General features: G+C 45.4%; 2 protein-coding genes across 2 annotated transcripts in view; one reads left to right on the top strand and one right to left on the bottom strand.

Annotated features, from left to right (window-relative positions):
• Positions 1–413: 413 nt before the first annotated feature.
• wnt5b (wingless-type MMTV integration site family, member 5b) overlaps positions 414–27228 on the bottom strand; it is a 36475-nt gene continuing 9660 nt past the window's right edge. The window contains exons 2-8 of the mRNA XM_088286457.1: positions 24039–24138; positions 8817–8950; positions 8240–8327; positions 7997–8156; positions 4955–5247; positions 1722–1880; positions 414–1640 (exon numbers count right to left, since the gene is read on the bottom strand). Coding sequence (XP_088142583.1) covers positions 1341–1640; positions 1722–1880; positions 4955–5247; positions 7997–8156; positions 8240–8327; positions 8817–8917 — 1101 coding nt within the window. The 5' untranslated portion in view covers positions 8918–8950; positions 24039–24138 and the 3' untranslated portion in view covers positions 414–1340. The remainder of the gene's footprint in view (positions 1641–1721; positions 1881–4954; positions 5248–7996; positions 8157–8239; positions 8328–8816; positions 8951–24038; positions 24139–27228) is intronic.
• fbxl14b (F-box and leucine-rich repeat protein 14b) lies at positions 18241–21126 on the top strand. Its single transcript, XM_088289023.1, has one exon. The coding sequence runs from the start codon at positions 18889–18891 to the stop codon at positions 20089–20091; it is 1203 nt and encodes a 400-aa protein (XP_088145149.1). The 5' UTR covers positions 18241–18888; the 3' UTR covers positions 20092–21126.

The raw sequence follows: 27228 nt of genomic DNA, 5'->3' as shown, positions 1-27228 counted from the left end.
GTTGCTTGAGAATTGTAGTTTTATTTATTACACAACCTGGTGACTTTAAAAAAAAGTTTTATCTTGCGCTCGACAAATACCCTATTTAAAAAAAAAACTAAAACACTAAAACGAATAAAAAAAGTTCACAAAAATGAAAAATTTCCCCCAGAAACGTGTTCTTAAAAAAAAACAGAATTCAAAACAAATAAAAAAAACTTTGAGGAATCCAAAACTGATGTTTTATTTTTATTAAATTAATTAATTAAATTAATTAATTAATTATAACAACCCTGGTTTGATGAAAAATTTCTTCAGCCCAACGTGCTTTGAATAAAAAAAACAGCAGACCCGATTAATTTAAAGTAGTTTTAAGAGACTGAATAATTTTTGCATTTAGAAACCAGGTGCACAAAAAAAGAAAAAACAAGGCATCGTTGTCCAGAGACAAGTTTATCCAAAGAATATAAAACATACAAAACAGGAAATGAAAACAGTAATAAAATATATACTTTCTCTTATGATCTAATTTTCTTTTAAAGTAGCTCATAATAAATTGCAGTCCGTTCTGTTCTTTTTTTTTATTGCCACGCACACAGATGTTCATTTTTTTCAGTCGCTTCTCATCATTGGACTTGATTGAATTATTTTTTTTATCTACAGATTCTTTTCCACCATAGGCAAGCATGATCAATTTTGGAAGGAAGGAAGACGTCTCGGTCAAGCTCGAATAACTGTTCATTAGCATTCGCGGGCGTTTCGGCGTCTCTGGCCGCGGCGCCATCAATCTCGCTAATGGAGCTTTTTGAGCCCTGCCGCGTTTTCCCGCCAATGAAGGTCACGCCCGGCTGAGGCAAGATGGCGGCGACCGGGCGAAGCCTCGTTAACCGCTGTCGCTCGCTCGCTCGTTAGGTCGCGAGAATTCTGCCGGTTACGCCGAGATAAATGGACTGTTTAATGGAGTGTCCCCCTTTTTTTCGTTCGAGTATTTCTATACTTAAGTGTGCCTTGAAGAATGACTCCCTCCAATCCGTTACTTGCTCTTATCATGAATGCACGTTCACTTCCGTAGGAGATGATGATCCAAAGCGTCTCTTTTATACAATCTATTTAATATTTAGTTAGATATTTTTTTTTTCATTGCAGTCACGTGTGTCTCTTCATTTTTTGGATCCAGTTGTTCCGCCTGCTTATTTCTGTCAGGGTTTGGGTTTTTAAAAAAAAGCAGAAAGCGGTGAAGTAGGAAATGACTCCAAACGGTGGCCGAGGGGGAAGCAAATCTTGCGTGTGTGTGTGTCGATAGCTGATTCCAAACGCAAGATGCTTGGTCGGGCCCCGAACCACTTGAGGCTCCCACGGCGTTATTTACAGACGAACTGGTCGACCAGCGAGGTGCAGCGCTTGCACTTGACGTAGCAGCACCAGTGGAACTTGCAGTGGCAACGCTCGTGCTTGTACGTCTTGAACTGGTCGTAGCCGCGGCCGCAGCACATCAGCTCGCAGCCGTCCATGCCCTCCGACGTCTTGTTGCACAGGCGACCCTGAGTGCCCAGCGAGCCCGTGGTTTCGTTGAGGAGGCAGTAGTCCGGGCTGGGGTCGATGTAAACCAGGTCCTCCGGCGTCGGGGGGTTGAAGCGCTTGTCAACTTGCTCGAGTTTGCCCTGGATTGGACAAAGATGATTAGCGAAATGAGATGTTTCTCAATTTTTTTTTTTTTAAATTACACATGCTGCTCTGTTTACCCTGCGTCCAATGCGCATGGCGGCGGCGCTGTCGTACTTCTCCTTGAGGAACTCGCCCACGCGCCGGAAGTCGGCCAGTTGCAGCCAACAGGTCTTCAGACTGCACGAACCCGACACGCCGTGGCATTTGCAAGCCACGTTGGCGAGATTGTACACCGCCTGGAAGATTGGATGAAAAAGACGGCGGTGATTCGAATTTTCAACTCCAAAGTTCAAAGTGACAAGTAAAAACTTGAGTGGCTCCAAATGGAAGGCTGCTACAAGGCTGCTCTCTTGTGGACGCTTTGTGTAACTACAACGTTCCAGCTACAAACGCCAATCCCTTCTCGTTTATGGTGAAACAATTTTGGCCAAGCCTTTATGGGGCCTTGAGCAGAATTTGACATGGGTCACCCCGCCCACCATGTGTTCAAAAATGTCAGAGTTACCCTGAGTGCATGGTTGCATGCGAGAAGAAAAAACAGAGCAGGAAATACAAGAAGATTTATGGTGCTATCTGCAGTGGACTTTAGGGGGAGCCTGACCAGGCCTCTTGCATTAAACCCACCCCCCACCTCCAAGCACACCCCTCAAATGCTCACACGCTCACCCCCCCCCCCCCCACACACACACACCATACCAAGAAGATCACTCATCACGCTTTGAGCTCTTTTTAGCATTTCTCGCACACATAAAACTCTGTTTTCGGGACTCACATCGCTGGCTGTCCCCTCCTCGGGTTGCCTGATCCCAATTACCTTTTCACCTCTGTTAACCTCTGAACCCCCTCCCCGCTCCTGTTGCCCCTCTCCTTTCCTACCCAGCAGGCATAGCACTCGCCACCCCGCAATCCCGACAACCAAACTCACCGCCCCCACTTTGGACAAACAATGACATTTTCTCAGGGATGATGTTTTATCCGTTCTCGGGAGTTGATTGACTACGACGGAGGTGAGATACATTTTTTTTAACCCCCCCCCCCAACATGACATTTTTTAGTCCATAATTTCAGTTATGATTTTTGTTATTTCTTCCTAGATATGAGCTCATGCTGTGTGTGTTTGTTATAAGCATCACACTGTGCTCTTTGGTGGGACATGCCTGCTGGGCTCAGTGACGCGGTCAGTCAGTCATCCGTGATGGAGACACGGGTCTTGTCAGGAACAATAGGTGTGTGTGTGTGTGTGTGTGTGTGGTTAGTGTAGCAAAGAAAGAGTGTGAACTACTTGATCGACCAACTTGCTGATAAAAATGAATGCAAGAATATATCCCAAAGTGTCATCACGGGACTTGCACGCAGTGACAACGAGGCACTCTAAAGCGCCAGGGCGTAACACACACCGGCTGTTGCATCCAATTAAAAAAAATAAATAAATAAAAAAAAAATTCATCTTGGATTCTGCTTTGTCTGTGCGTGCACTCGGGGGCCAACAACGAGGCGCTCTAAACCACCCAGGCCAGCCCAAAGCCGCAGAAAAGATGCCAGCTGTCAAGTCAGAATTGAAAAATATTTCCCTTCCCCTCGCTATTTGACTTGCGTGCACTTACAGCAGACAACGAGGCGTTCTAAATCTGCCGGGTGATTGAAAACCTAATTCAAATCTTCAAATCTATGATGGATTTCTACATTGTCATGCTTCAAAGTGTCTCGCGGGGAAAAAAAGGGGATTTATCCACTCGGCTTGCAAAATTGATTCACTTTCACGCATCAAATGAAATGACTCCCCCCCCCCCCCCACTATTTTTCTTTTTTTTTTTCGCTTTTCTGGTTCAGAAATGAAGCGTGTTCGTCATTGTTGGAGTTTGCTACAAAAAAAAAATCCTGTCCATGAAAGATAAACGTGTTCTCAGGGGAGGTTTGGGGAGTTTTGACTGAGAATGTACATTCTGTGTGTGTGTGTGACAAGAGCCGCCTCATTTGATTTGTGTCAAACGGAGACAGTGAGCCCCGGTGTGTGTGCGCCAGTCTTTGAGAGTCGGGGGAGTGTGACGGAGGTCCATCGCTCAGCCTGCAACGGTGTCTGCAGACGCTTGTAACACACACACACACACACACACCTCGATGCGCACACACGTCGTCTGCCTTTGTGCACAAGTCAAATGAAGCTAAACGCCAACACACACACACACACATATAGCGGCACGCCCCTGTCACCTCCACACAAAAGCGCCGGGGTTTGCCTGGTTCAACCGAGCGGGACAAATCCCCAAACCAGCGTGTCGGCCCAAAAAAAGCCAGTCTTCCTCTTTTTTTTTTTTTTTCACCTCCTGCGTTTCATCTTTCTTCCGTTCGGATGGACAAGAAACAATGCTGGAGGAAAATGGGGTGTGCGTGTGTGTGTGTGTGTGTGTATACGATAGCTGAACAATTTTGAGAAACAAAATGTTTTTTTTTTTTCTCAAAATTGCAATTGGGATCTAATCTGCAATTTTTAAAAGTTTCTAAGCGTTTTTGAAGAAATAAAAATTCCAATGCATTTCAATTATTTGCAGATATTTGCAATCCCAAAATTAATATATTTTTTCTCCAAAATTAAAGGCTATGCGCTTTACGAAGTCAATTCGAATTCCATTAATTGTTCAGAACTCTTGCGGTAGATCCCTCGTAGACTCTCTTACAGCCCCAGCGGGACCCTCGCGGCACATAGCCTCACCAGACCCTGACCTTTGACCTCACGCACACACACAAAACCAGGCTCACTGTCTCTCGCACAAATCAAACGCGAGGGGAGGCGCGCGCACGCCAAACGCACCCGGGGCCTCCTCGTCTTGTAAACAGCTTCGACAAACACATTCTCCTCATGCGCTGTCCAGCGCCAAGCGGCAAATGGACCTTTTACGAGGCCGCGCGTCGGTGGATGTGGAGCCTAATCAAAGGTGAAAGGTTGCTTTTAGTGCCGGTCTCGTCGGGGGCTTCCCAAATAACTCCCATTGTCCCTGGAACATCTTGGAGAACAGCAGGGAAATGAGGCCACTCGTCTCATAAATGACGAAGAAAATCTGTGGACGTGTTCCCCTGCTGGAATGCGCATTGACCGGGTCACCTAGCCAGACTCCAAGGGCGTTAGCAGTTCTACCATTTGGACCCTCCCAATAAATAACCTTGACACACACACACACAGAAATACCGGCAGGTCAGGCAGTCGGGGGCCACCTTGACTCGCTCACGCATTCCTGTCTTACAAGAAGACAACACTCCAGATGTCTAAACTTCAAGCGTGACCAAATAGTGTGGAAATTCGCAACGCCGATACCTGTCGTCCCGCCTCGTTATTCTGCAGGTTCATCAGAGTGCGCGAGTGCTCGGTGGAGCCGCGGGGGAAGTTCTTCTCGCGCTCACGGGCGTCCACGAACTCGCGGGCGAAGCGGTAGCCGTAGTGCACGTTGTCGCCGCAGCCGCCCCACAGCCAGTCGCGGGGCAGGTCGCGGGGGCGAGACGCCCGGCTGCAACCGCACGTGGACAGCTCGCCCTCGCGGCAAGCCCGGCTGATGGCGTTGACCACGCCGGCGGCGCTGATGGCGTAGGTGAACGCTGTTTCCCTGGAGCCTGGAAGAGTGGAAGGGAGAACATTCATGAAAAAAAAAATCTAATTGGGCAAGAAATGCACCGACCCATTACTTGGGTCAATTTGACCCAATTTTCTGGGTTGTTTTGTACACAAAAATTGGGTTGTTTTACAGTTACGGTTTGAGTCGGTCTGTTTTTGACACAAATCTTTTTGTATTTTTTTTTTTTTATGACAGCAGTTTTCTAAGTGTAAAAACAGTTGTGTCAAAGATAACCCAAACGAGGTCAACAAGGGATACAAAACAACCCAAAATAACATTTTGTAATCCACGAATAACAAAACTGGGTCTTTTGCAACCCCCCCCCTGAAACTTTTTTTTTAATTAATATGACTCAATTTTGAGGTTACATAAATAACCCAAAAAGTTGGTTCTGTCCCTTTTTGACGCATAATTGGGTTATTTTTGACTCAACTCTCTTTCGAGTGAAACAAAAATCACTTACGTCAATTCAACCCAACTTTTTGGGTTATTCATTTTACTCCAAAAGTTGGGTCACTCGCTTTATGAACTTACAAATCAACCCAACTTTTTGGGTCAAATGAAAACCCCAAACTGTTGGGTCAGATTGACACGAGCGGCCATAGGTCCCGACTTGAACCCATAAACGTGCCATTGTCTACACTGCTCTGTCTTTAGAGAGTCAAATAGTTTTTTTTTAATGATAAAAATAGCTCTATTATATTATACTTAAAAAATACAGGAATGATAGTAAATAAATAGTATAATAAAATAAATTCATTTTGCTTCAATTCAATGATCACTGTTGTGCTTCTGTTGCGCACACCTTCACCACCTGAGGGCAGTATAAATAGCTATCCTGTGATATTAGTCATTCTTTGCGGAGGATAAATAATACATACATGTGAGTATTTTTACATCTTCTGTCTGTTTATGTTAGCTGTGGCACAACACCCGCTGAACGACGATATCATAAGTACAAAAGTATTGGGACGCATGTTGCTGGAGCGCGCCACTGTTTGAAGATTCAGGTTCTTCCACACCAAACTTTATGACCCGGTCTTTGTTAGCGCTAAATGACCCCTGCCCTCCTCCTCCTCGTCAGCAGCAGCATATTAAAGATTCCCAGACCTCACTTTGGAATACACAACACAAGTCCCGCATGTCCCATTCAGTGGATTTTAATACACAAAGCGCTTCGGAGATACTTAAGAGAACAAAGATGGCTACTGGAAAGCGAAGAGGTTAAGTACTGCGAAACTTGGCAATTTACATGAGAAGAGCAAACAGCCTGCTGCTATTTTTTGGGGGGTTTTTGTTGAACTTCGCACCACTGCAGTCCCTTTTTATGGCCTCACTATTTAGATCTATCTAAATATAAGGAGTGGCGTATGCAGAAGTGAACATATTTTAAAAATATTAACAGATTGCAAATCAATACTGACTGTTTTATTTTCAAGCCATTTGTGGTTTATTGTTATGTTAATTCGATTTCTTTTTTTTAAACACAATTTAATTGATTGTTATTTGAGGGCAGATTGTGGCTTGTCACTCATTAATAAATTCATGTATCAGGCATGATTTTAATCCACTATTTCTTGGAAGTAACGCAAAAAAAAAAAAATAAAAATAAAAAAAGAAGGCTCGCGTGGAATTTCCGATGTCACGCAGTATCGGTGCATGCGCGCAATCAACACGCCAACTCGCCACATCGCACATATGAACGCGCACGCTGCCTGCCTTGGTGGCTTTATTGCAGACTTCAAACGGAACCAGCTCCGGATCTGCCGACTCGGTGTCAGCTCATCGGCGCATTTCAAAAGAGCGTCGCCGCGGACAATGGAGCGCCTAACACCTCAATTTAAAAGGTGGACACATAGACGGACTGTCAATAGAGACAGAGAAGGCCAGCTTGCAACCTCGTCTGCTTGCCTCCGAGCGGATTTGACACGTACTTGTTGATGAGCGCGTTCCCACATTCCCGCTGGGAATTAGACGCGCTCGGACCGTCAACTTTTTTTTTTTTTTATGACAGTCGAGCCATGCAGACACTTGACGCGTGGTTGCTGCACGATTGTCTGCTCGTCGGCATTGTTTGCGCAACTTACAATGGCACCGAGAGTTATTGTTTTGGATATTTTCACCACTTAAGGTCAAGCGATTTGGTTTAACGTCAAATATAATATTGATGGAATTCTTCACGTCATTACATGTTGGTGGCATAGCTAGATGAACAAAGATGTATTTGTAATACATTACAAATCAATAAACAAAAATTCTTATAAAGTTGCAGGTGGAAATATTTTTTTCAACTGTCTTTAAAAATTACTGGGTCAAAAAAATTAGGCAATTTTAGTCAAAAAGTTGAAAGCAACCCGCTGCTTGGGTTAATAAGTTTTGTACACATACAAAAAAGAAAAAAAAACTAGTTTGTGTCCACAACCAGAACACATTTTTTTTATATACATAACTAGGGGTCTAATTTACCCAAATTTTGACCCGATTGGGTTATTTAACCTGCTACTTGGGTTAATAAGACCAAACTTTATGGGTTGTTTTTGTACCTATAGTTTAAAAATATTTGGTGCACAAAACAACCAGAAAACCTGTTTTTTTTTGGCTTGTTTTGATACAAAACAACCAAAACTTGGGTCCAATTCACCCAAATCGCGGGTCGATCCAATTTTTGACCCGACTAGTTTTTTTATTTTTTTTATTTTTCATCATCTCATGAATGGACAAAATGAGTCAAAATGAGTAATCCTTACCGATTTGCATGACACGCCCAAAAACGGACGTGTTGTCCACCGTGCTGCAGTTCCACCTCCTCAGTCTAAACTGATACTGGCACTCCTTGATGCCCGTCTTGGCTCCATCTCCAATGTACATCATGTGGTCCTGGTAGAGCTGGCACAGTTTCCTCTGACCCTGAGGGAGGGGGGGGGGAATCAATGAAACGCCTTTAGAATCAGAATATGAAACATGAGTGATGCTAAGAAACAGGAAGTTACCTGGGAGAGTCCAGACAGCTGACTGCACAGCGGCTGAGCACCGATGATGTACATCTCGGGCCTTTGGATGGGGGTCAGCGCCATTGACCTGAAACGGCACGATAAAGAGTTATTACGTCATTCGGGACATTTTGTGGGATTAAAAAAAAAGATGTAATGTAAAGCTCGGCATCCGAGCGGTTGCCAGGTGACCTTAACCTGCGCATGCCACCCAAAGCGCCACATTTATGTAAGTCAAGAACAAGTGTGGACAATTGAAAGGGCCAATGGGGGCTGAGCAACCCCCCCCCCTCCAGTTAGAGCCATTTGGGGCTCCCTGAGGGTAAATATTGTGACAGAGCCCTCACATTTGTTCTGACGACCCCCCCCCCACACCCCTCTTAAAAAACACTCACAAACAGACATGATGTCGATTAATCCCATTTTGTCATCCCGCTACTAAATAAAAACGTGCGTAAAGGGGGGGGGCGTAAAAACCCCGTGCGTAATACTCGCACCAAGACCTGCTTTTATTCATCAAATACGATTTATTGGAGCTGTAAAAAAACGCAATAAAACATACAAAAGAGTTCCTCACCACCACGAGTTGGCGTCCACCACTAACAACTGAGAGGTTCCGGCGAGGAGGGCGACCAGCAGCAGGAACAAGTGTCGAACCCCGAACCGCTTGGAGTCCATGATTCGCCGCCCGGTGCCGGGGAAAGTGCTCCGCTGTTGAGAAACGTGCACGGCTTCTTTGAAAGTAGTCCAGCGAGCGCAATCACACGAACGTCATAAAAAAAAAATTAAAATAAATAAATAAAAAAAATAAAAAATAAGCCCGATAAATCAAGGGCAACCCTGCAACCGGGTCGCGAGGTCCAATCAGGACATGCGTAAACTCGCGTAGGTTTTACGCATTCAAAAAAAGGAAAGATAGTCGCCAAAATATCCAAATGAAATCAATAAAATAAAAGCAGCAATGTTGCGAGCGCATATGACGTTGCTGGGAAAAAAAACAATTCAGATCCCTCACGTCTTATCCATCCACGGCCACTTCACGTCTCCCTCTCGCTCTCTCCCGAATCGTCACCCCCTATTCACCTCTGAACTACCTCCCCTCCCACCCTCTCCCACCCGATCCAATTCCCACCCACCTCCCCTCCCAGTTTTACGACCTGGCGTTGCGCGAGATTGGACGCAAAGTGGAACGCAGGTTTGAATAATCCAAGCTGTTGTGAGCTTGGAATTCGTTTTGTTGAGCACCCAGACACAACTTTGATTTGAACATTACACTCACGAGCATCCCCCGAAAGGCTTTTGTCACGAATTGCGTGCGTAAAAGTAGCTGGGGCGCGTCAAAGTCCAGCTGATGCAGCATAACCACGCCCACAAAGCAACACACGCGGAACCTTAAAAGTAGGAAGTGTGTCCACCTCGTCCTACATTTTTATTTCATGCGTCACGGGTGTTGTTTTCACTATAAAGATCATCCCTCTTTGTATGATAAAAACGCACACGCACGCACGCACGCGCACACTCACACACACACAGATGACATGATGGGGATTTATGTATGTGTTGCTATGGCAACATCGCCACCGCCTGGAGGAACATGGGAGACGCTTTAAGAATTTTGGATAACGCAAGTCACAACATTAATTGTCTATTAATACCCGAACAAAAGAGGTCGTTCTAATCATTTGGTTACCATGGAAACAACAACTTGAATAATAATTTACTTTTTATTTTAAAAAAAAATGCTGTGCTACATTTGTGCAACCAAATTAACTGTTTATTATGTATCGTTGAATCCTGTTACACAAAAAATTATGGACGGTACTGGAATATTTGAAATAATTAAAGATTCAGCAATGGCTGTGATATCAGGTTGATTTATCTTTTTTAGTTTGGACAAAACCTGCTTTTTGTTTTCTATCTCCAAGTAATAATAAAAATAATTAAATATTTAAATGTGGAAATTTGATTAAATCATTCCTCTCAGCCACTCGCATATGGAATTTGGCCTGTTTTACTTCCACTTCTCCTCTCTCCTCACCCACTCCTGCTTGTTGACCAGAAAAGTGTTTTGTTTTTAATCAACCCCCCCCCCAAAAAAGGGCTGAGGGCGTTTTGCATCATGCAAAAATATTTTAGATGACATGTAATGATTTTTTTCAAGCACAAGGGGGCGCAGTCGAGCCACGCTGCCTGCAGTCCATCACAGCAGGGAAGGGTGAGGCGTGGGTGGGGGGTCAGGACTCGGGAGAGCAACTTAGGCCATGTGAGATAAATAAAAAAAATAAATAAATAAATTAAAAATAGGAGTAGGAGGGGAAACAAGAGGGAGGATGAAAGATGAGAGTGAGAGAAAGGGTCGCTCCCTGGAGGTTATGAGCAATCGCCATGCAACAGGGAGCAATGCTGTGAGGGAAGAAAAAAAAAAAAAAAGAGCCAACAGCTCCTCTGTGCATTCAACAGCAGCAACACAGTCGACACTGCAGCATTGTGTTGACTCGCAATGACCAGACTGTGAGGACAAGGACCTGCAAAAAAAAATAAACGCTTCCAATGATTATTTCTGTCAAGTCTCACCTTTACAAACCCATCTGGTCACTTCGAAACATCATCCGGGAAGCAAAAGCTGTAAAATGATGACGTAAATGCAATGTCTTCCTTTTCAGCCGCTTGGGGAGGTGAAAGGTCACGGAGTGCGACCCTGGAGATTTGTGAGGATTTGTGAGCTTTAAGGGGAGTGTTTAGTTCTTCAGAGGTCAATTTTTCGGATTCTGTGTGAAGAAATCAGTCGGCTCACGTCGATTTGCAAGCAGAAGTTTTGTAGATCTGAATGCAAACATCACCTCGGCATATATTCTTTATCCTCAGCGAAAAACAACTAATACCGCTATGATTTTTTTATTGTATCTGTATGTTAATGTTATACTGCCCCCAGGTGGCCATGGTGGGATATTATAATAAAAAATAAAATTGTGGATAATTCAAGCTCTTGCTTTAGTATTTGGCAGAATTTATCACACAAAAAGAAATACGGCCTTGGGCTTTGTCTGTGTTTTTTTTTGTTTGTTTTGTTTTTACATGTGTGTTACTCTTCTGCTTCATCACCTCCTCCTCCCCTCTTCCCTCCGTCCAGCTACTCTCCTTCATCCATCCTTCCTTCTGTCAGCTGGCAGAGGATGAGTCATGCCTCTCGCTCGGAGGCTCAAACTCTCTCCCTCTCTAAATATATCTTTCTCGTCACTTCTCTCCACGCCTCCTTCCCTCAGCATCTTCATCGGCACGTCGCTCGCTCGCTCTCGCCATCTGTTTCTTTTTCTCCCGCTACAAAGCGATTCCATGCACACCTTCGCCCTTTTTTTTTTTTTTATCTCTCTCCGCCACGGTTTGAAAGTGAGAGTGACATTTCTATTTCTTCAATCCGTCCATCTCTCAACCCCTCCTCTGCACGATCCACATGTGCAGGCTGCGTGTTTGCCCCTCCCTTGCTTTTACTGTGGGAAAATGTAAAACAAGACCACCCGCCTGTCCGACAACTGCGCCTACTGTTAGCTGAATGCTAACACGGAATGCAAAAATGCCATAGACGTGCTAACGAATATTATCGATAGTCACCGATCCTTGAACACTCCTCTTCGACAAAGGAGTAATAAAGCAGCTTAGTGAGTCGCTTAAAGTAGTTGTGAAACTCTTCTTCGTTTGTGTCACAAGACTGATTGTACTGCTCCCTGGTGGCCAAGTTGCACACGTAAGAATGCAATTAAAGAATAATGATTAATTACATTGGTCAACAGTGAATTTTAATCAGCGATGGCATTGAGTAATTTAAAAAAAAAAAGGGTTTTTTTCGCACATCAAGTTTTTGAGATTGTTACATTTTTTTCTTGTGAAGTTTGACCAATAAAAGCTTGCGCAAAACGGATTTTACCATCCACCTGTTGCTGGACTAAACACTTAATTCATAAATGTTATAAAATATATTATTTATTAAAATTAAGAAAATCTGACACGCTAGAAAATTAATTAGGTTGGCTTTGGAATCGGCGCAATTTTTTTTTACTTGATTCATACATTTTGTTTATGAAGTACTATTTTAAAGAGCGTTATTTTCCTTAATAAACAAAAAAATTCTGTTGGTTTTTTTGGGGGGAAAGCTGGAAGCAATTGATCACGTTTCCATTCATCAATGCTGACTGAAATTGTAATTCACCAACACCCCACTAGGCGGAGCTGTAATTTTACTCATCAACCACCAAGCGTTTCTTTTCGTAAAACCGTCGCTCGATTACGCAGGATGGTGTACCTAATGAACTGTCCAATGCTTGATTTAGACAACAAAAGACACGACGGTGAATCTAATTGTATCAACCTGCGAATAGCGTCTGATCTCGGCTTCCCGCCAACAGATCGCGGTGGGGCCCGGCCCACTTTGGCACCACGGCAGCGTCAGCTACGCGCCAGGCCTCGTTTGGCACCTGACTGGAGCCTTGGGAGGGACCCAATCCCTGAGCAGGAAGCCCCAGCAGGAGCACCGAAGCTGGGCCAGATTGCCTGATTTCCCCCCGGTGCCCTGGAGCTCCGACGGTCAGACTACACCAGGCTCACGAGCCCTTCCCCGGAGAAATTAATAACACACACGAACACACACCATTTCCATCACTTCACAGAGAATCATATTGAGTTCCATTCATTTCCTGCGGGATTAGCTTGGAACAACTGACGCCTAACTCAAGCTAACCTTGAATTTTATCCATTGAACCCCGAAGCAGCTTTTCCCGCGCCGTGACGCGGCTTTTTGTCCCAAATTGAACAAGCTGTTCCTCATTAGCAAGTTCTTTTGTCAGATATTCATCCCCTAAAAGGCAACAATAAAACAAAGAACCTGCCAATTTTTTTATTTTCACCCGAATTTAGCGTTGGGATGCAAACCATGTTTTACCTAAAAGATCAATTCTTTACACGTTGGCGAACAGTTTTCAGCAGAATACGTCCGTGTCTCTTTGCCCACTGGGCCTAAAACAGACGCAGGTGGATATTTGATGAAATCCACTTAACTCATTCGCTGCCATTGACGGATATAGAAGCCAAAAATGACATTCATTTCACGTAGGCTGGCAGTGAATGAGTTCATCGTTCGCCAACAGAACTACTTTAAAATTTTGCTCCACGCAACGTGACAAGAAAATCTCCCGCAAACGAGCGCCGTCGAAATTTGGGACTTTTATGCAATTGTTTAAATGACTCATCTCCATGCTTTGCTCTCTTCCCTCCTCGGTTTGTGTATTTCAGTTCACACTCACCGGCCAATTCATTAGGAACACCTGCATGGAGCGATAGAAAAGAAAATAATAAAAATAAAAAAGTGGAAACGAGATATTTTCCAATCGCCTCCTGCAGGAACACCCATATGCAGCCTTTTCATGCCAACAGATGACAGAGTGCATTGAAGGGAAAAAAAAAAAAGCCAAAATGCTGACTAGTGGGGGTGAGAGCGAGCGTGCGGCTGAAAAATCTCCAATGTCAGACTGCAGAGCAGGCAGAAACCAAAGGCATTGTTGAGGACACACACACACCTAGGAGGCCTGCATGTTGTCAAGGCATGTGGAGGAACACACACACACACACACCCACACACACACACACACACACACACATTCTGTGAGGCGACGTAGCGAGACAAGCTGTCAGGAGAGTGGAAGTGTGTGGAAAGACGAGGAAAAAAAAAAGCATTGAGGAGGGGGGTCGGGGGGGCAAAAGACAGGAGTGACCTCGTGATGCTCGCCAACAGTGGTACGAAGTACAAATAATTTGTTATTGCGCATACATTAAAGATATATCCGCATTGGATTTTTTTTTTTTAATTCAAACTGTAATGACTCAAGAGAAAGGGAAGAAAATAAGAAGTTACTCGGCAGGTTGCTTCTGAAGGAGTGGAAAAGCTCTTCAAGGGGAGATGTTGCGGCAGCGCACATGGAGCAAATGAACTTTATGATGAAGTAAGTGTCACCGAGCGTCTCGTCTCGCTTCTTATTGACGCGGCGCCGCGCACTGCTGGGAAATATGGCATCAAAACACGGCCGAGGAGAACTAGAAGCGTGAATTTGACTTTGTTGTGACGATGAACTGTATTGGTTGCAATGGACACAACAGGTTGCTTGCTTGTTAGCCGTCCTTTTTGATAATTAAATAAATAAATAAATAAATGGTGGTCACTTGGCCGATTTTTCTCTTTTTACTTGAGCACAAAAAGTGGTTGAACAAAGCGCTAAGAGGTGGTAGCAAATTTCACAAGAATTAACAAATTAAAGATGGTGTTTAAACATAAATACAAAGAGGATTACAGAGCGTACATTCCGCTAGCTTAATGCTAACACACGAAAGACAAGCTAACAAAACTAGCATCAATAAGCCATTAAGCTATATTACATACATTAAGCTACAGATATGTGAACACAAATGTAAAACAATTTTCAAAGGCTTATTTTGTTGGTTAGGGTCGGGGCTGAAAGGGATTAAAGGGATTTTGACTCATAATAAGCGAAATTGTATTTGTATTTAATTACGTTGTTCACTAATGTTTTATTTTCTTACGTGAAATGCATCACCATCTTAAACAACGACACAGTCATAATTGGTTAACTCGCGAGCTACCTTGCTAACACCACTTCCAATGGCAAAACACACTACTGCCCCCTGCTGTCATGGAGGAGCAGCAACGAGTTGGAAAATATCAGCCCGAAACAGGAGGGGAGAATAATGAGAACGCGGGTCTTTGAAAGCAGCCATACGGCTGGCTTCCATACGTGCAGGTGAGCGCTGCGCAGGTGGAGCAAGGGAACACCTCAAAGCAACATAAAACATTTATCACACACACACACACACACACGCGCGCACACACGCACACAAAGTTTCGGCACATCAATGTCCCTGTCTGCTTTCACTTTCATATCATCCCCGCTGTTGTGTTCATGCATGTGTGTGTGGAACAGACATGGTAATATCCACCCAGGTAGGTGTCAAGGGGAGGAGGGAAGGGGGGGGGGCAAGTTGACACGTGCCTGCGTCGCCTTGGCAACCAGCAACAATTATCCGCTGACGACCAGCCCCCTGATTCATCAACACGTCGGATCGCACATGCACCGGGCCACACTTACATCAGCACTTTACATGCTCGCATGACACGACTTGTCAGACTTTTGGGGGGGGGGTTGCCACGCACACACACGCGCACACACACACGCACAATCACCAGAAATACCATGTGACTGCTTCCCCCTCCTCATCCCCACTAAAAATACTCCTCTTCCTCCCATCACTGCTTATTTCCCCGCTCTCTTCCCTCTCTCTCTCGCGCAGTGTGAGTGCGAGCTTGGGCCCAGCAGGCAAAACACACGCACACGCACACGCACGCACACACGGAGGCACACACACATAAGCAGGCAGCAGGTCATGTGGAGGCTCAGCGTTTGCTGCTCAACACCGAGCCTGTGGCTTTTTGTCCCGCCTCCCTCTGTGTCCCCCCCCCCTCTTCCCTCCCTGTTACCTCCACCAAGGAAATCGCACGCGTCCAAATATGGTCAAATTGATATTTTTCCGCAAATCAATATTATTGGTCCCACCTGACGTCAGCAGTTATTTCTATGAACAATGAAAATCGCTTCCCTAACTGGTGTGGGAGTCGTGCAGGTTTATGTCAACTCAAGTTGAAAATTGTTCAGAGAGGGACATTCGGGTGAGGCTGTTTTTTTTTTTGTGCTTACGCGGATGCAAAATTAAAGCTGTTCATATTTTCAATTTACAGAAGACAAAAAGGTTTTCTTTGCCACTCAACCCCACAGTGGCTGCTTTTCCATCCCCCTTTGAGCCTCACAAATATCACATTTGAGTACACGGCTGCCGCACAGGAAATGATCAGTCGCAGCATCTAATTGAACCGAGCCCAAGGGTGAGGATAATCCCATCATAGTTTATGACCGCGCCGGCAAACCCGCTTTGCTCTCTGCAACTCTGAAAAGTTAGCACGCTAGCCCGGCTGGGTCGGACGCTGTCCGTCAACGTGTTTGCTTAGTATTCACATCACGACTGCATGCTTTGAAAATGCATGACACATAAAGCGGATGGCGTGCCCAGGTGTAGCAAGGACGTGCTGGAGGTGTCGGCCGCCACGAGGGACTGCTTTGTTTTGCCCTTGATGACGCACGCGGAATAAAAGGGTGAAGGGCGTTTTGATTTGCTTGATTATAGTGACGGGTGATTTTGTTCAGAGACGCACAATTCAATTGAAACTAATGCTAAAATATTTGTTTATAACTGCTGGAATTAATCGCCAAATAGATGCAAATTACTAGGTAATAAACCCTTAATTAACTAAACGTACTCAATGCTACACAACTATGAGAGAGTCTTACAATAAAACGAAATGTTATCGGTTCTATTTTGGCCTCATTATTTTTTTTTTACAAAATAATTTCATGATAAAATAAAAAAAACGATGTATAATAGCTACTATAATAGCACATAAAACTCCCTCCCAAAATCCAGATTTTGTTGCACCCGTTTTAATCCTCACCTGATCCCTGTTCTCTATTTCACTCTACTTCTACGTTTCCCATCAGCTCTTCCTCCCCCTTGCCGGCTCTCCTCAAGCACTCGGCCACACTTCACTGGCTTCAGCAAACGGCTCCCCTGTCATATTATCTCTTGCACACACACACACTCACACACACTCTCACACACGCGCAATGGGGCAAATGCAAGCATAGACACAGACATATGTTCTTTTGAATGAATAGGCTATGCACACGCACACGCACACGCATGGAGATAACACTCACACACACGCGCACACACACTCAGAGTTCAAGGTTACATTGGTGGGTGAAAGAGGCCCAATGCGAGGGAAGAAAGTTGGACGCCGCAGCTCGAAAAGATCTACAGCAACACACACTTTTTTTTTTTTTAACTAAATTAATGATGAATGTCATAACTTAAGCAAAGCCATATGTGAGATGACAAACAGCTTCAAAGTCATTATATTGGGCCTTAATAAGAGACACATGATAATTTTATTTTTTTACAGTTTGGGGATGAATTTATCACCTCAGTCAGTCACTTGAGGACACTGCTGCAATTTTTAGCGCAACTTTCATTTTTTTTTTTTTACCGCAACATGGGCATGCTCGGTTTTATTTGTGCACAGCAAGAAACCATGCAAAGTTTCATTTGTAGCTTCTTTTAAGTTTTCATCGATAGTTGGTCAACTCTTGTGAACTGTGATGCTTGTTAAATATTTTACAGTGCAGGGCTGACGCAGTAGTAAAACCCTGATTACAGAAATATTTGTATGAATATTTGCATTGAAATGTATTTTTACTCGCGAGTTGTGCAATAGAGCATTTACATGAAAACATGCTGTTCATAAATAGAAATCTGACCTAAAACATCCAAACAGTCTCAAACAAACAAATAAAAGTCTTTTTATTTCAGTTAAGATTTCCCTTTTTTATGCGCTCTGTTCGCTATTATATATGTATGCATCCATAGGACTTGACTGTATTCTTTTTGGAGGAGGATTTCCCCTCACCGCTGCAAAATGAAAGACACAAAATGTGTCAGCCAAGTAAGAAAAGTGAATAGACTTCTCCAGTTGACTTTCCTGTTTCCTGTGTGGTCCGCTTAAAGGGTTAAAGCCCAGAGTGAACTGAATTGTAAGAAGTTGGTTTCCAAGGGAAACTGTTCGCACAGTTCCAGCTGAGGCGGGACGAACCAACTGCCTGATACAGAGAGGGGGGGGAACCCTCTCGGAAAAAATAGAGATATTTATGCTTCGGTTTGGTTATAACCCGTCAACCTGCTGGCTATTACGTGTTAATAACACAGATATACACTGTAGCGTCTTTCCAAGCATTAAAAAGTGAAGTTTTAACCATGTTCAATTTACATTGGCGTGCGGGTTCACCCCTCCCGAACGAGCAGAGTGCGGGGGTCCCTGCCAAGTCGGTTTGAAAAGAGCAGACAAAGGCTCGGAGTGCAGGACGCCCCTCGCCTCCCTCGCACAATCATCAACCGGAGTCTTTCTCGGCCGCCATGGAACAAGTACTCAGAGTCGCTTGTGTCGCTCTTACTTCGACTTTCCGCCTCTGAAATGCACGACCGTCTGGATCCGCGCTGGGCCGAGAGTGGACGCCTTTTTGCGGCGAGAATACAAGAAGGAAGCGTCGCGTGAGAGAGAGAGAGAGGAGAGAGAGAGAGAGAGAGAGAGAGAGAGAGAGAGAGTAAGAGAGAGAGAGAGGAGGGGGGAAGGTTTGACGCCGTTTCCTCCTCTCCTCCGCCTCCTTCTTCCTTTCGCCCCCCCCTCCTCCTTTTTTTTTGGCGGAGGCAGGAATAAACGCTTTTTTGGGCTTGTTTTGCCTCGCTTCTTTTCAAATGTGACTGCGCCAGCATAGCCGGCTCACGTTGTGCTCAAGAGTTGGATCGATTGCGAACACTTTTGGAGTGTGAGGGAAGAACAGACTAGAAAAGTCAGTTTTTTTTTTTGCAGAAGGGGGAGGAGAGGGGGGGTGTTGCTACTTTTTTGTTATTGTAAAGAGGTTTTTTTTTTCTCAGCCGTGGGGGTGTGGAGTATTGATTTTTATATGCCTGGGTTTTGAAAAACAATGGAGACGCACATTTCGTGCCTCTTCCCGGAAATTTTGGCCATGATTTTTAGCTATTTGGACGTGAGGGACAAAGGCAGGGTGGCCCAAGTGTGCCTGGCTTGGAGGGACGCTTCGTACCACATGTCGGTGTGGCGGGGGGTCGAGGCCAAGCTGCACCTCCGGCGGGCCAATCCCTCGCTGTTCCCCAGCCTCCAGGCCAGGGGCATCCGGAGGGTCCAGATCCTGTCGCTCCGCCGCAGCCTGAGCTACGTGATCCAGGGGATGCCCAACATCGAGTCCCTCAACCTGTCGGGGTGCTACAACCTCACCGACAACGGGCTGGGTCACGCTTTCGTGCAGGAGATCCCGTCGCTGAGGGTGTTGAACCTCAGCCTCTGCAAGCAGATCACCGACTCCAGTCTGGGTTGGATCGCCCAGTACCTGAAGAACCTGGAGGTCCTGGAGCTGGGCGGCTGCAGCAACATCACCAACACGGGACTGCAGCGCATCGCGTGGGGCCTGCACCGCCTCAAGAGTCTCAACCTGAGGTCCTGCCGCGACGTCTCGGACGTGGGCATCGGCCACCTGGCCGGCATGACCCGCAACGCCGCCGAGGGCTGCCTGAGCCTCGAGTACCTGACCCTGCAGGACTGCCAGAAACTGACGGACCTGTCCCTCAAGCACATCTCCAAGGGGCTTGCCAAGCTGCGGGTGCTCAACCTGAGCTTCTGCGGCGGCATCTCGGACGCCGGCATGATCCACCTCTCGCACATGACCTCCCTGTGGAGTCTCAACCTGCGCTCGTGCGACAACATCAGCGACACGGGCGCCATGCACCTGGCCATGGGCACGCTGCGCCTGTCGGGCCTGGACGTGTCCTTCTGCGACAAGATCGGTGACCAGACGCTGGCGTACATCGCCCAGGGGCTGTACCAGCTCAAGTCGCTGTCGCTGTGCTCGTGCCACATCTCCGACGACGGCATCAACCGAATGGTGCGGCAGATGCACGAGCTCCGGACGCTCAACATCGGCCAGTGCGTGCGCATCACCGACAAGGGGCTGGAGCTCATCGCCGACCACCTGACCCAGCTGGCGGGCATCGACCTGTATGGATGTACCAAGATCACCAAGAGGGGGCTGGAGAGGATCACGCAGCTGCCCTGCCTTAAAGTGCTCAATCTGGGACTCTGGCAGATGACGGAGAGCGAGAAAGTCAGGTGATGGCGAGGAAGGACGCACTGGTCAGGAAGTGTTAACGAATCTCATATTGAGTTTGATGCAATTTCATAACATTCGCCCCAAGCTGCGCCCGTTCGGAGCAAGGCGTCAACTTGTGTTGTTTCATTTCGCCGTCCCGCCACAGCCTGAGAAAAAAAAACAAACAAAAAAAAAAAAACATTCGGCTACCTCGTATGTGCTCTTTCCACAAGAAGGACGGAAAACCAGAAAATGGGAGAAAATGTGCCTAGAGGGACAGTCTGTGTCGCCACCCCCCCCCCATTCCCTCGCAACTAATTCACCACAAGAGACAATTCGCAATCTACGATCGTCCGACCGATGCATTATGCAAACGAAAAACGCGCTTGGTGTGTGCGATTTGTCCGTTCAAATCAAAACGTGTCACAAAAGTTGACACGCATGAAGCTTCAGGTAGTTCAGTAGAAAGGTGGAGGTGTGTGTGTGTGTGTGGGGGGGGGGGTGTAAAAGCTGCTGGGGACAAACGTCAGAGAATGTTGCTTCAAATTGAAGTGATTAGATATCTTTTTACCCTCTTTTATCGATTGAAACGAATCAGGGTTCCATTTTTTTAAAGGAGAATATTCTCTCTTGGTTCTCTTCATCCCGCCCCGGATTAAAAAAAATACCCCGAGCCCATTCGGAGACATGCTTGGAATAAGGAGCAATCGATTATTTTTCTTGCGCTCTCCGCTTCTCGGGTTACAAGCTCGGGCCACATCTCTCTCTCTCTCTCTCTCTCTGTTGTGTTGTTTTTTTTTTTTTTTACACACATACACACACACTGGCAACGTGCGTGTGTGTCTATTTTGATGTAATGCAATGACCTGCTTGATAAACGAACATACGGATGTGCGTCCTGCTGAAACAGCTGAAGAAGGAAGGAAAATGAAAAAAAAAGATGTACTGTATATTATGTTTGTAAAAATGTTAAAAAGAAACAACAGAACATGCAGAATCCCAAACTTAAATTGTTTTATATTCTTACAAGCAAAAAAAACTAAACAATTAAAGATATTTATATAATGAACCAAAAGCACCTTTTTTTTTGTGTTTATTGACTCAACATCACGTTGGTGAGGATTAGCATATTTATTTTGCCCCTCCAACCCCCTTCGTCATCATCATCATCATCACGGCTGCCTTTCATTCCGAGGGGCTGAGGAGAGGGGGGAAAAAAATCTGTTGTGTTGTTTTATTATTTATGAGCACGCTCAAAATGGATGCCTTGATTTAGCCGCATTGCCTTTGTAATTAATGAACACGAGGCACTGGAACGGTTACAGTTCTGTATTATCGGATGCCTTTTTTTTTTTAATGAAACACTATTATTAGCATATTATTTATTAGGATGGCAGCTGTGTGCAGTGTGTAATTTCAGACATGAAATCTTGAGTGTGTGACACGCACACACACACACAGGGTCACTCGCCCATTGTGTGTTTCGAAGTTAGAAAGGCAGGTTTTGGCGAAACCCCCCCCCCTTCCTCTCCTCTTGTTCAGTCACGCATACCACAACTTCAGCCAGCCTGGAGACCCCCCACTCACTTCTTTTTAACATTCCACACCATCATTCAAAGCATTTAGGCATTCCCCCTCTGTGACCTGACGCCGCGTCCGCGGGGATTTGGCGAGAGATAGAGAGACCCGGCGGAGGGATTTTTGACCACAGGGACAGAATGTCAGGATTTGCGGAAGGTTTTCTCCACATCGAACGATGTAACTCTGCCGGCTAATAACGGCAATGACAGCTTTAACGCCGCCTCTTTTTTACGGCTCCTCGTCAACTATTATGTTTGATTACAAGTGCAAATAAAACAGGCGACGGCTGGGTGGTCGGCAAGTCGACGTAATGCGGACGCTGCGCTGGGATAAATCACGTATATAAGTGAGCATTTTTGGACTATTTTAATGAGGGGGATAAGTTATTTTAATACGGGCGGCCGTAAAAATAAAACTGCGCGACGTAATAGCTTCCCTCCAGATGATTTTTTTTTTTATCATGACAGCCAATCAAAAATGAGCGTTATTACTGGAGCTGTGCCTAATGATGAGGCCAGTAAGCCCCCCCCCCTAAAAAAGCCATTTAAAATCTCACGTTTAGCATCCATGTTCTTTATTTTGCGCCACTTAAAGAAACAAGTGAGCATTTGGGGAGTTTTTAGGCATCCATCCCGCTTCGGGCCTCAGTAGCAAGATAAGCTAATCACCCCCCCAGGGCGCCGGCTTCATATTTCACACGAATGAGACTCGCATCTTCGACTTTAAAAGGTCACGCTATCCGTAAAGGAGGAGATAAACTGATGTATAAAAGTCGACTTAAATGGACTGAAATCGCTCACCATCAGCAACACGCGCTTACTTCGTTGCCGCCGATTCATGCGGGGAGATGCCGGTTTTATACTTCTCAAATAATATTCATACTGCACGTGAGGAATATGTTCCATAAAAAATATTTTGAACTATTTATATATTAAAAAAATTGAAACGTGTAACAGGTCAAAAGGGACAAGAGAACAATGGGCACAACAACAACAACATTAATTGTGAAGTGCTTCGGGCAAAATTATCTGCTCACATTCATCCAAATATTTCAGAACTCATTGGGCGGCGCTTTACAGTGCAGATGGACAATAACCACAAGTCAAGTTAAAAAAATTGGATGTTATGCAATGGCCTAGTCAATCATCAGACCTGAACCCAACTGAGCATGTAATTTCAACTACGGTAGACCAAATGGAATGGAAGATGCCCTGAGAATAAACAAGAACTGAAGACAGTTGAAGTAATGTCCTGGCAGAGCATCGCCAGCGATGGCCAGCCGATATTTGCACGCAGTCAGCAAAATAGTCCCATCCAATCACAAGGGTGAAGAATTCGCAGGCGTATTCCGACAGTTGACCTCGCTACGGGGCTAACAGTCTGCCTTTGAGGCCTTTAAGCACATAAATATCCTCCAATTTATGATTTCCTATCTATTTCTTTTATCACACAGTTTGCAGTCGTTTCCGGGAAAAATGTGCCGCCGCTGTTGCGATCAAAAGCGCGCGGCAGAAGAGATTTACGCTCGCGGAACGCATCTCGCTCGCTCGCAGCGTGGCTCTATTTAAAAACGCACACAAACACGACGCACACGAACATGCCGCCTATCTGCATGAGTGACACGTTTTTTACAAAGAGGTTCATTCCCAAAAAGCCGGCAAAGTCCCCAAATTAGAGGTGGAAAAAAAAGGGGGGAGGGGGGCGAGTTTTTCAGCATGTAGGTCGCGGAGCAAAAGTCGTGCGATTAAAACTTGTTCATAGCGTTAAAACGCTGCCGTTTGAACTTTGCGGTGTGTGTGTGATCACGTCGCGAGCTGCATCACGCTTCCTGTCAGGCGAGGGAGGAAGACTTTTTACTGCTCATCATTAAAGGAGCAGTTCACCATAAAAAAAAAAAAAAAAAAAATGGGGGGGGTTAAGGCCTCTTGACAACAAAGCATTGAAGCGGGGGGGGGGGCATTAGCAGCTTGGTGCCACTGACAAGCCACGCCCCCCAACCCAAAATTCTCTTGTTAGTGGCTCCAGTCTTCTGTCTGCCTGTGGCTCGCTCCCTGCTCCATTTTTAGCTCACTGCCTGTTTTCTTTTTTTTTTTTTTGTCATCTGCTTCTTTAATTTCTTTCTTTTTCGGAGGGGTGGGGGGTTGGTCCTTCCCCTTTCTTGCTTGACATTTTCACTCCCTCTTCCGCTCTCGAGCCGGCACCTGGTGCCGAGGTGTCGCCGAGGTACAGTAGACGGCGCTTTGAAGTCCCCCAGGGCTCCCCCTCGGGGCCCCTTTAAGGAGTGTCTAGTTTGTGTTGCGGCACTGCGGTGTTGCTTTTAATTTGATTGGAAACGTGGGTCACTTCGAAAAACGTGACAGTATCGCGGGGGTGGTTTCAGTTGAACTTACCTCACAATTTGCAGCAGTTTGGCAGGGATGGAACAATTTGTCAAAATAAAGAGACTTCAGGTTGGTCGATGCCACTCCCCGGTTGAAGTTGACTGTCAGGCTAAACATAAAGGAAAGAGAATTACATCGTACAATTGAAATAAAAATAGCTTACACCCTTTATGCATTTCAAGGGGCGGTCATTTTGCTTTGAGCTGCCGCTTGCTGTCGAATGAAAATGACATCACAGTACCGAAGGACTCTTCTTGCGAACGTCACGTGACCAAACCCAGACAACAGGTGCGCCTTACAGTTGTTACCTGAGCCTTTAGGCACTGTGACGTCATTTTCAATCAATAGGAAAAACAAAACAACACAAAATGGCTGCCCTGAGTGATGAAAAAAACAAGTAGATTTTTCTTTCATAATTCATATTCCACAAACGAAATATTAATTAGAATACCGCCTTTAGACTAGTGGTGACGCATACGATATCGTAAAGAACATTTTGGACTTCGCTTTTAATGCTAACATATAATAGAAAACACATTTACATGACTGTTATACTGCCACCTGGTGGCCAAAGTTGGCACGCAACAAATTGAACAGCATTATTACATCATAATACATAAACTCCATTTTTTTTTTTTTATTAAAATAAAATCCTACGCTTTGCATTCAGTTCCGTTTGACATGACATAAAAGAGGCTACGGTTTGCTAAACGTTATTTAAAGCAACAATTTTTAGGCCGTAACGAGAACGAAGGAACATGCGAAATGAAGCATGTGCGAGGAATCTGTGAGTCACTTTGACTGTGAGCTTCTAGAAGTCGGCTCGCCATGTTAAAATACCATAATGCCACCGACACACACTACACACCCTAAAACACACACGCACACACGCACGCACACACACGGGCAGAAAACTGCTCCAAGATACGCCTAGAATCCAGTAAAGTTTGGCAAAGCACCCACATTCATATTAATGCAAAAAAAAAATCCTGCTGCTTCTCTCACGTAGCAAGCTGCCCAGCAGACCAGCTAATTATTTTCAACACACACACACACACCCCTGCACCTTTCCCGCACATTCCTCAGCTAGGTAATGAGCTGCGTTTCCTCACTAGAGACGTATGGAGGAGGTTTATAAAAAAATAAAAAACATAATTTTCTTTCTTCCCATTTCCAGCATTAAACATTGATACAGACGAGCAACAATGACATCATCCTGATTCCAAAGTGACATCATCCTGAATGAATGATTGAACACCGGCATACTTTGTTCCAATAGACGTTGAGCGCCGCTAAACCTTTTCCAATGAGGAGGATAAAGAATATATGCTTGTGTCTTAATGTATTACTACTGCTCGTGTTTAAATATGAATCGCTTCATGATCACCACAATGTTGATGCTAGTTTCTTTAGCCTGCCTATGGAGTTTTGCATTGTGTGTTAGCATGAAGCTAATGGATTTTTGTAAGCTTGAAACTAAACCTCGCTGGATTTCCGAGCATACATGACAATGATGGGCATATTGTAAGAGTTCCACTTTTCTTGCATGGGATCTCGTTAGGCGTACCTAATGTTGAGTCCTCTGCGTGCGCGGTTGTAGTTTGCATCACACGCCGACAGCGCTTTTACCCCAACAACGACGTCTCCAGCGGAATTGGACACAAACGCAGCAGGATAAATCTTTCATTTCGAAACTATAAGGCCTTCATTTCCAATCGGGCCTTGCTGCTGAATATTTGATTGGTGGGTTGAGGGTTGGGGGCGGAGAGGGGGGGGGGGTTGTACTGCAGCCGTTGCAGTCAGCCGAGAAGCTATAGTGTGATGTTGAAGTCGCCGAGTGGCGGCCCCGACGTGTCATTCACGCGTCGACAAAGAGAAACTTTCCTCCTTTTCGCTGCTTAAAATGTGGCACAATGTTTTCCCAGACGCAGGGGAGACGGGCTGAAAGGGAAATGGACCTTTTTTTTTTTTTTTTGCAGCAAATTTTGACAGGAAGTGCAGCGTGCGTGAACAAAAGAGTACATCTCAGCCTTTAGCATCGTGCATTGGTAACTGATGCTGCTGCTGCAAAAAAAAATCATCACTTGAGACGCAGCTTTGCAATTAACTCTAATGGTGTGCTTCTTGTACTTGAAATCCTTTATCAGATGAAAACTCATCTTTGATCACACGAATGGAAATTGGGAGGTGAAAACGTGCAGAAATAATCACGTGTTTTTTTTTGGGGTGTGTGTGCAAGAAACAGAAAGATATGAAAGAGGCATAGGAGGTGGAGGAAAGAGGCTGGAGCTGAGGCTGGAATACAAAGAGGTGTGTGTGTGTGTGTGTGGGGGTGTGCGTGTGTGCGCGGCAGGTGTGTGTGTTGTCCCCATGGTCCTTCTAGCCGTCTTCTCCTATTGATCAGCTCATATTGATCTGGTTTGGCACATAAGCCTTGACGCACACACAGTTCACTTGATTTGACTGGCGCGAGGGGACATGAGGGAACATTGTTAACGCAAACACACGCACGCACACACGCACACGCACAGAAGCGAATGATGTACAGCCACTTCATTAGGTACACCATATATATCTAAAAAAAAAAATCATTAAATACGATAATGCTTCCTTTTAAGTCTTCCATTTTGTATCGGAATGCATGATGCCGAAGAATTGACAAGTGTAGCTTCACGTTCGTAATTTCAAAGGCGGGATTTGGACGATTAGACCTGGCGAGGTGTGCCTAATAATGTGGCCGTATATACACGTTAAACGCAAAAGCACTCAAGGATGCGGCGCTTTGATATTTTATTTGTATTTTTTTAGGTTTAAAAACCCCCTCGGAATGAGAAACTTTGGTCTTTTGTGTGAGTGGAGATACACGCACACGCGCGCACGCACGCACGCACGCGCGCGCACAGCCCACCTTCTGCTGCTGTCATGGCTGCGAGCTGTCAAAATCACCCTCCTCCTCCTCCTCCTCCTCTTGCTGAGCTCGTCTATTCTGTCTATCCAGCCCTCCCTTCCACCCCCCTCTCCCTCTCTCTATTTCTCTCCCTGCCTGCACTTTAGTTGCGCGTCTCCTCCACATTTGTGCATCTTTGCATCTACATTCTGCCTCCTCAACACGCTCGCACTGTCCTTTGCCTTCAACCGGGATGAGCATTTACATACAAATGGGGCTGGGAAGAAAGGAAGGAACGAATGTGGCACGCTT

Source organism: Idiotropiscis lumnitzeri, chromosome 2 (genome assembly GCF_059441095.1).
Source record: "Idiotropiscis lumnitzeri isolate Australia: NSW breed Sydney's pygmy pipehorse chromosome 2, RoL_Ilum_1.0, whole genome shotgun sequence".
In the NCBI taxonomy this organism is placed as follows: Eukaryota; Metazoa; Chordata; class Actinopteri; order Syngnathiformes; family Syngnathidae; genus Idiotropiscis; species Idiotropiscis lumnitzeri.
The sequence above is the reverse complement of the archived record's forward strand: the minus strand, read 5'-3'. Positions and strand labels throughout refer to the sequence as shown.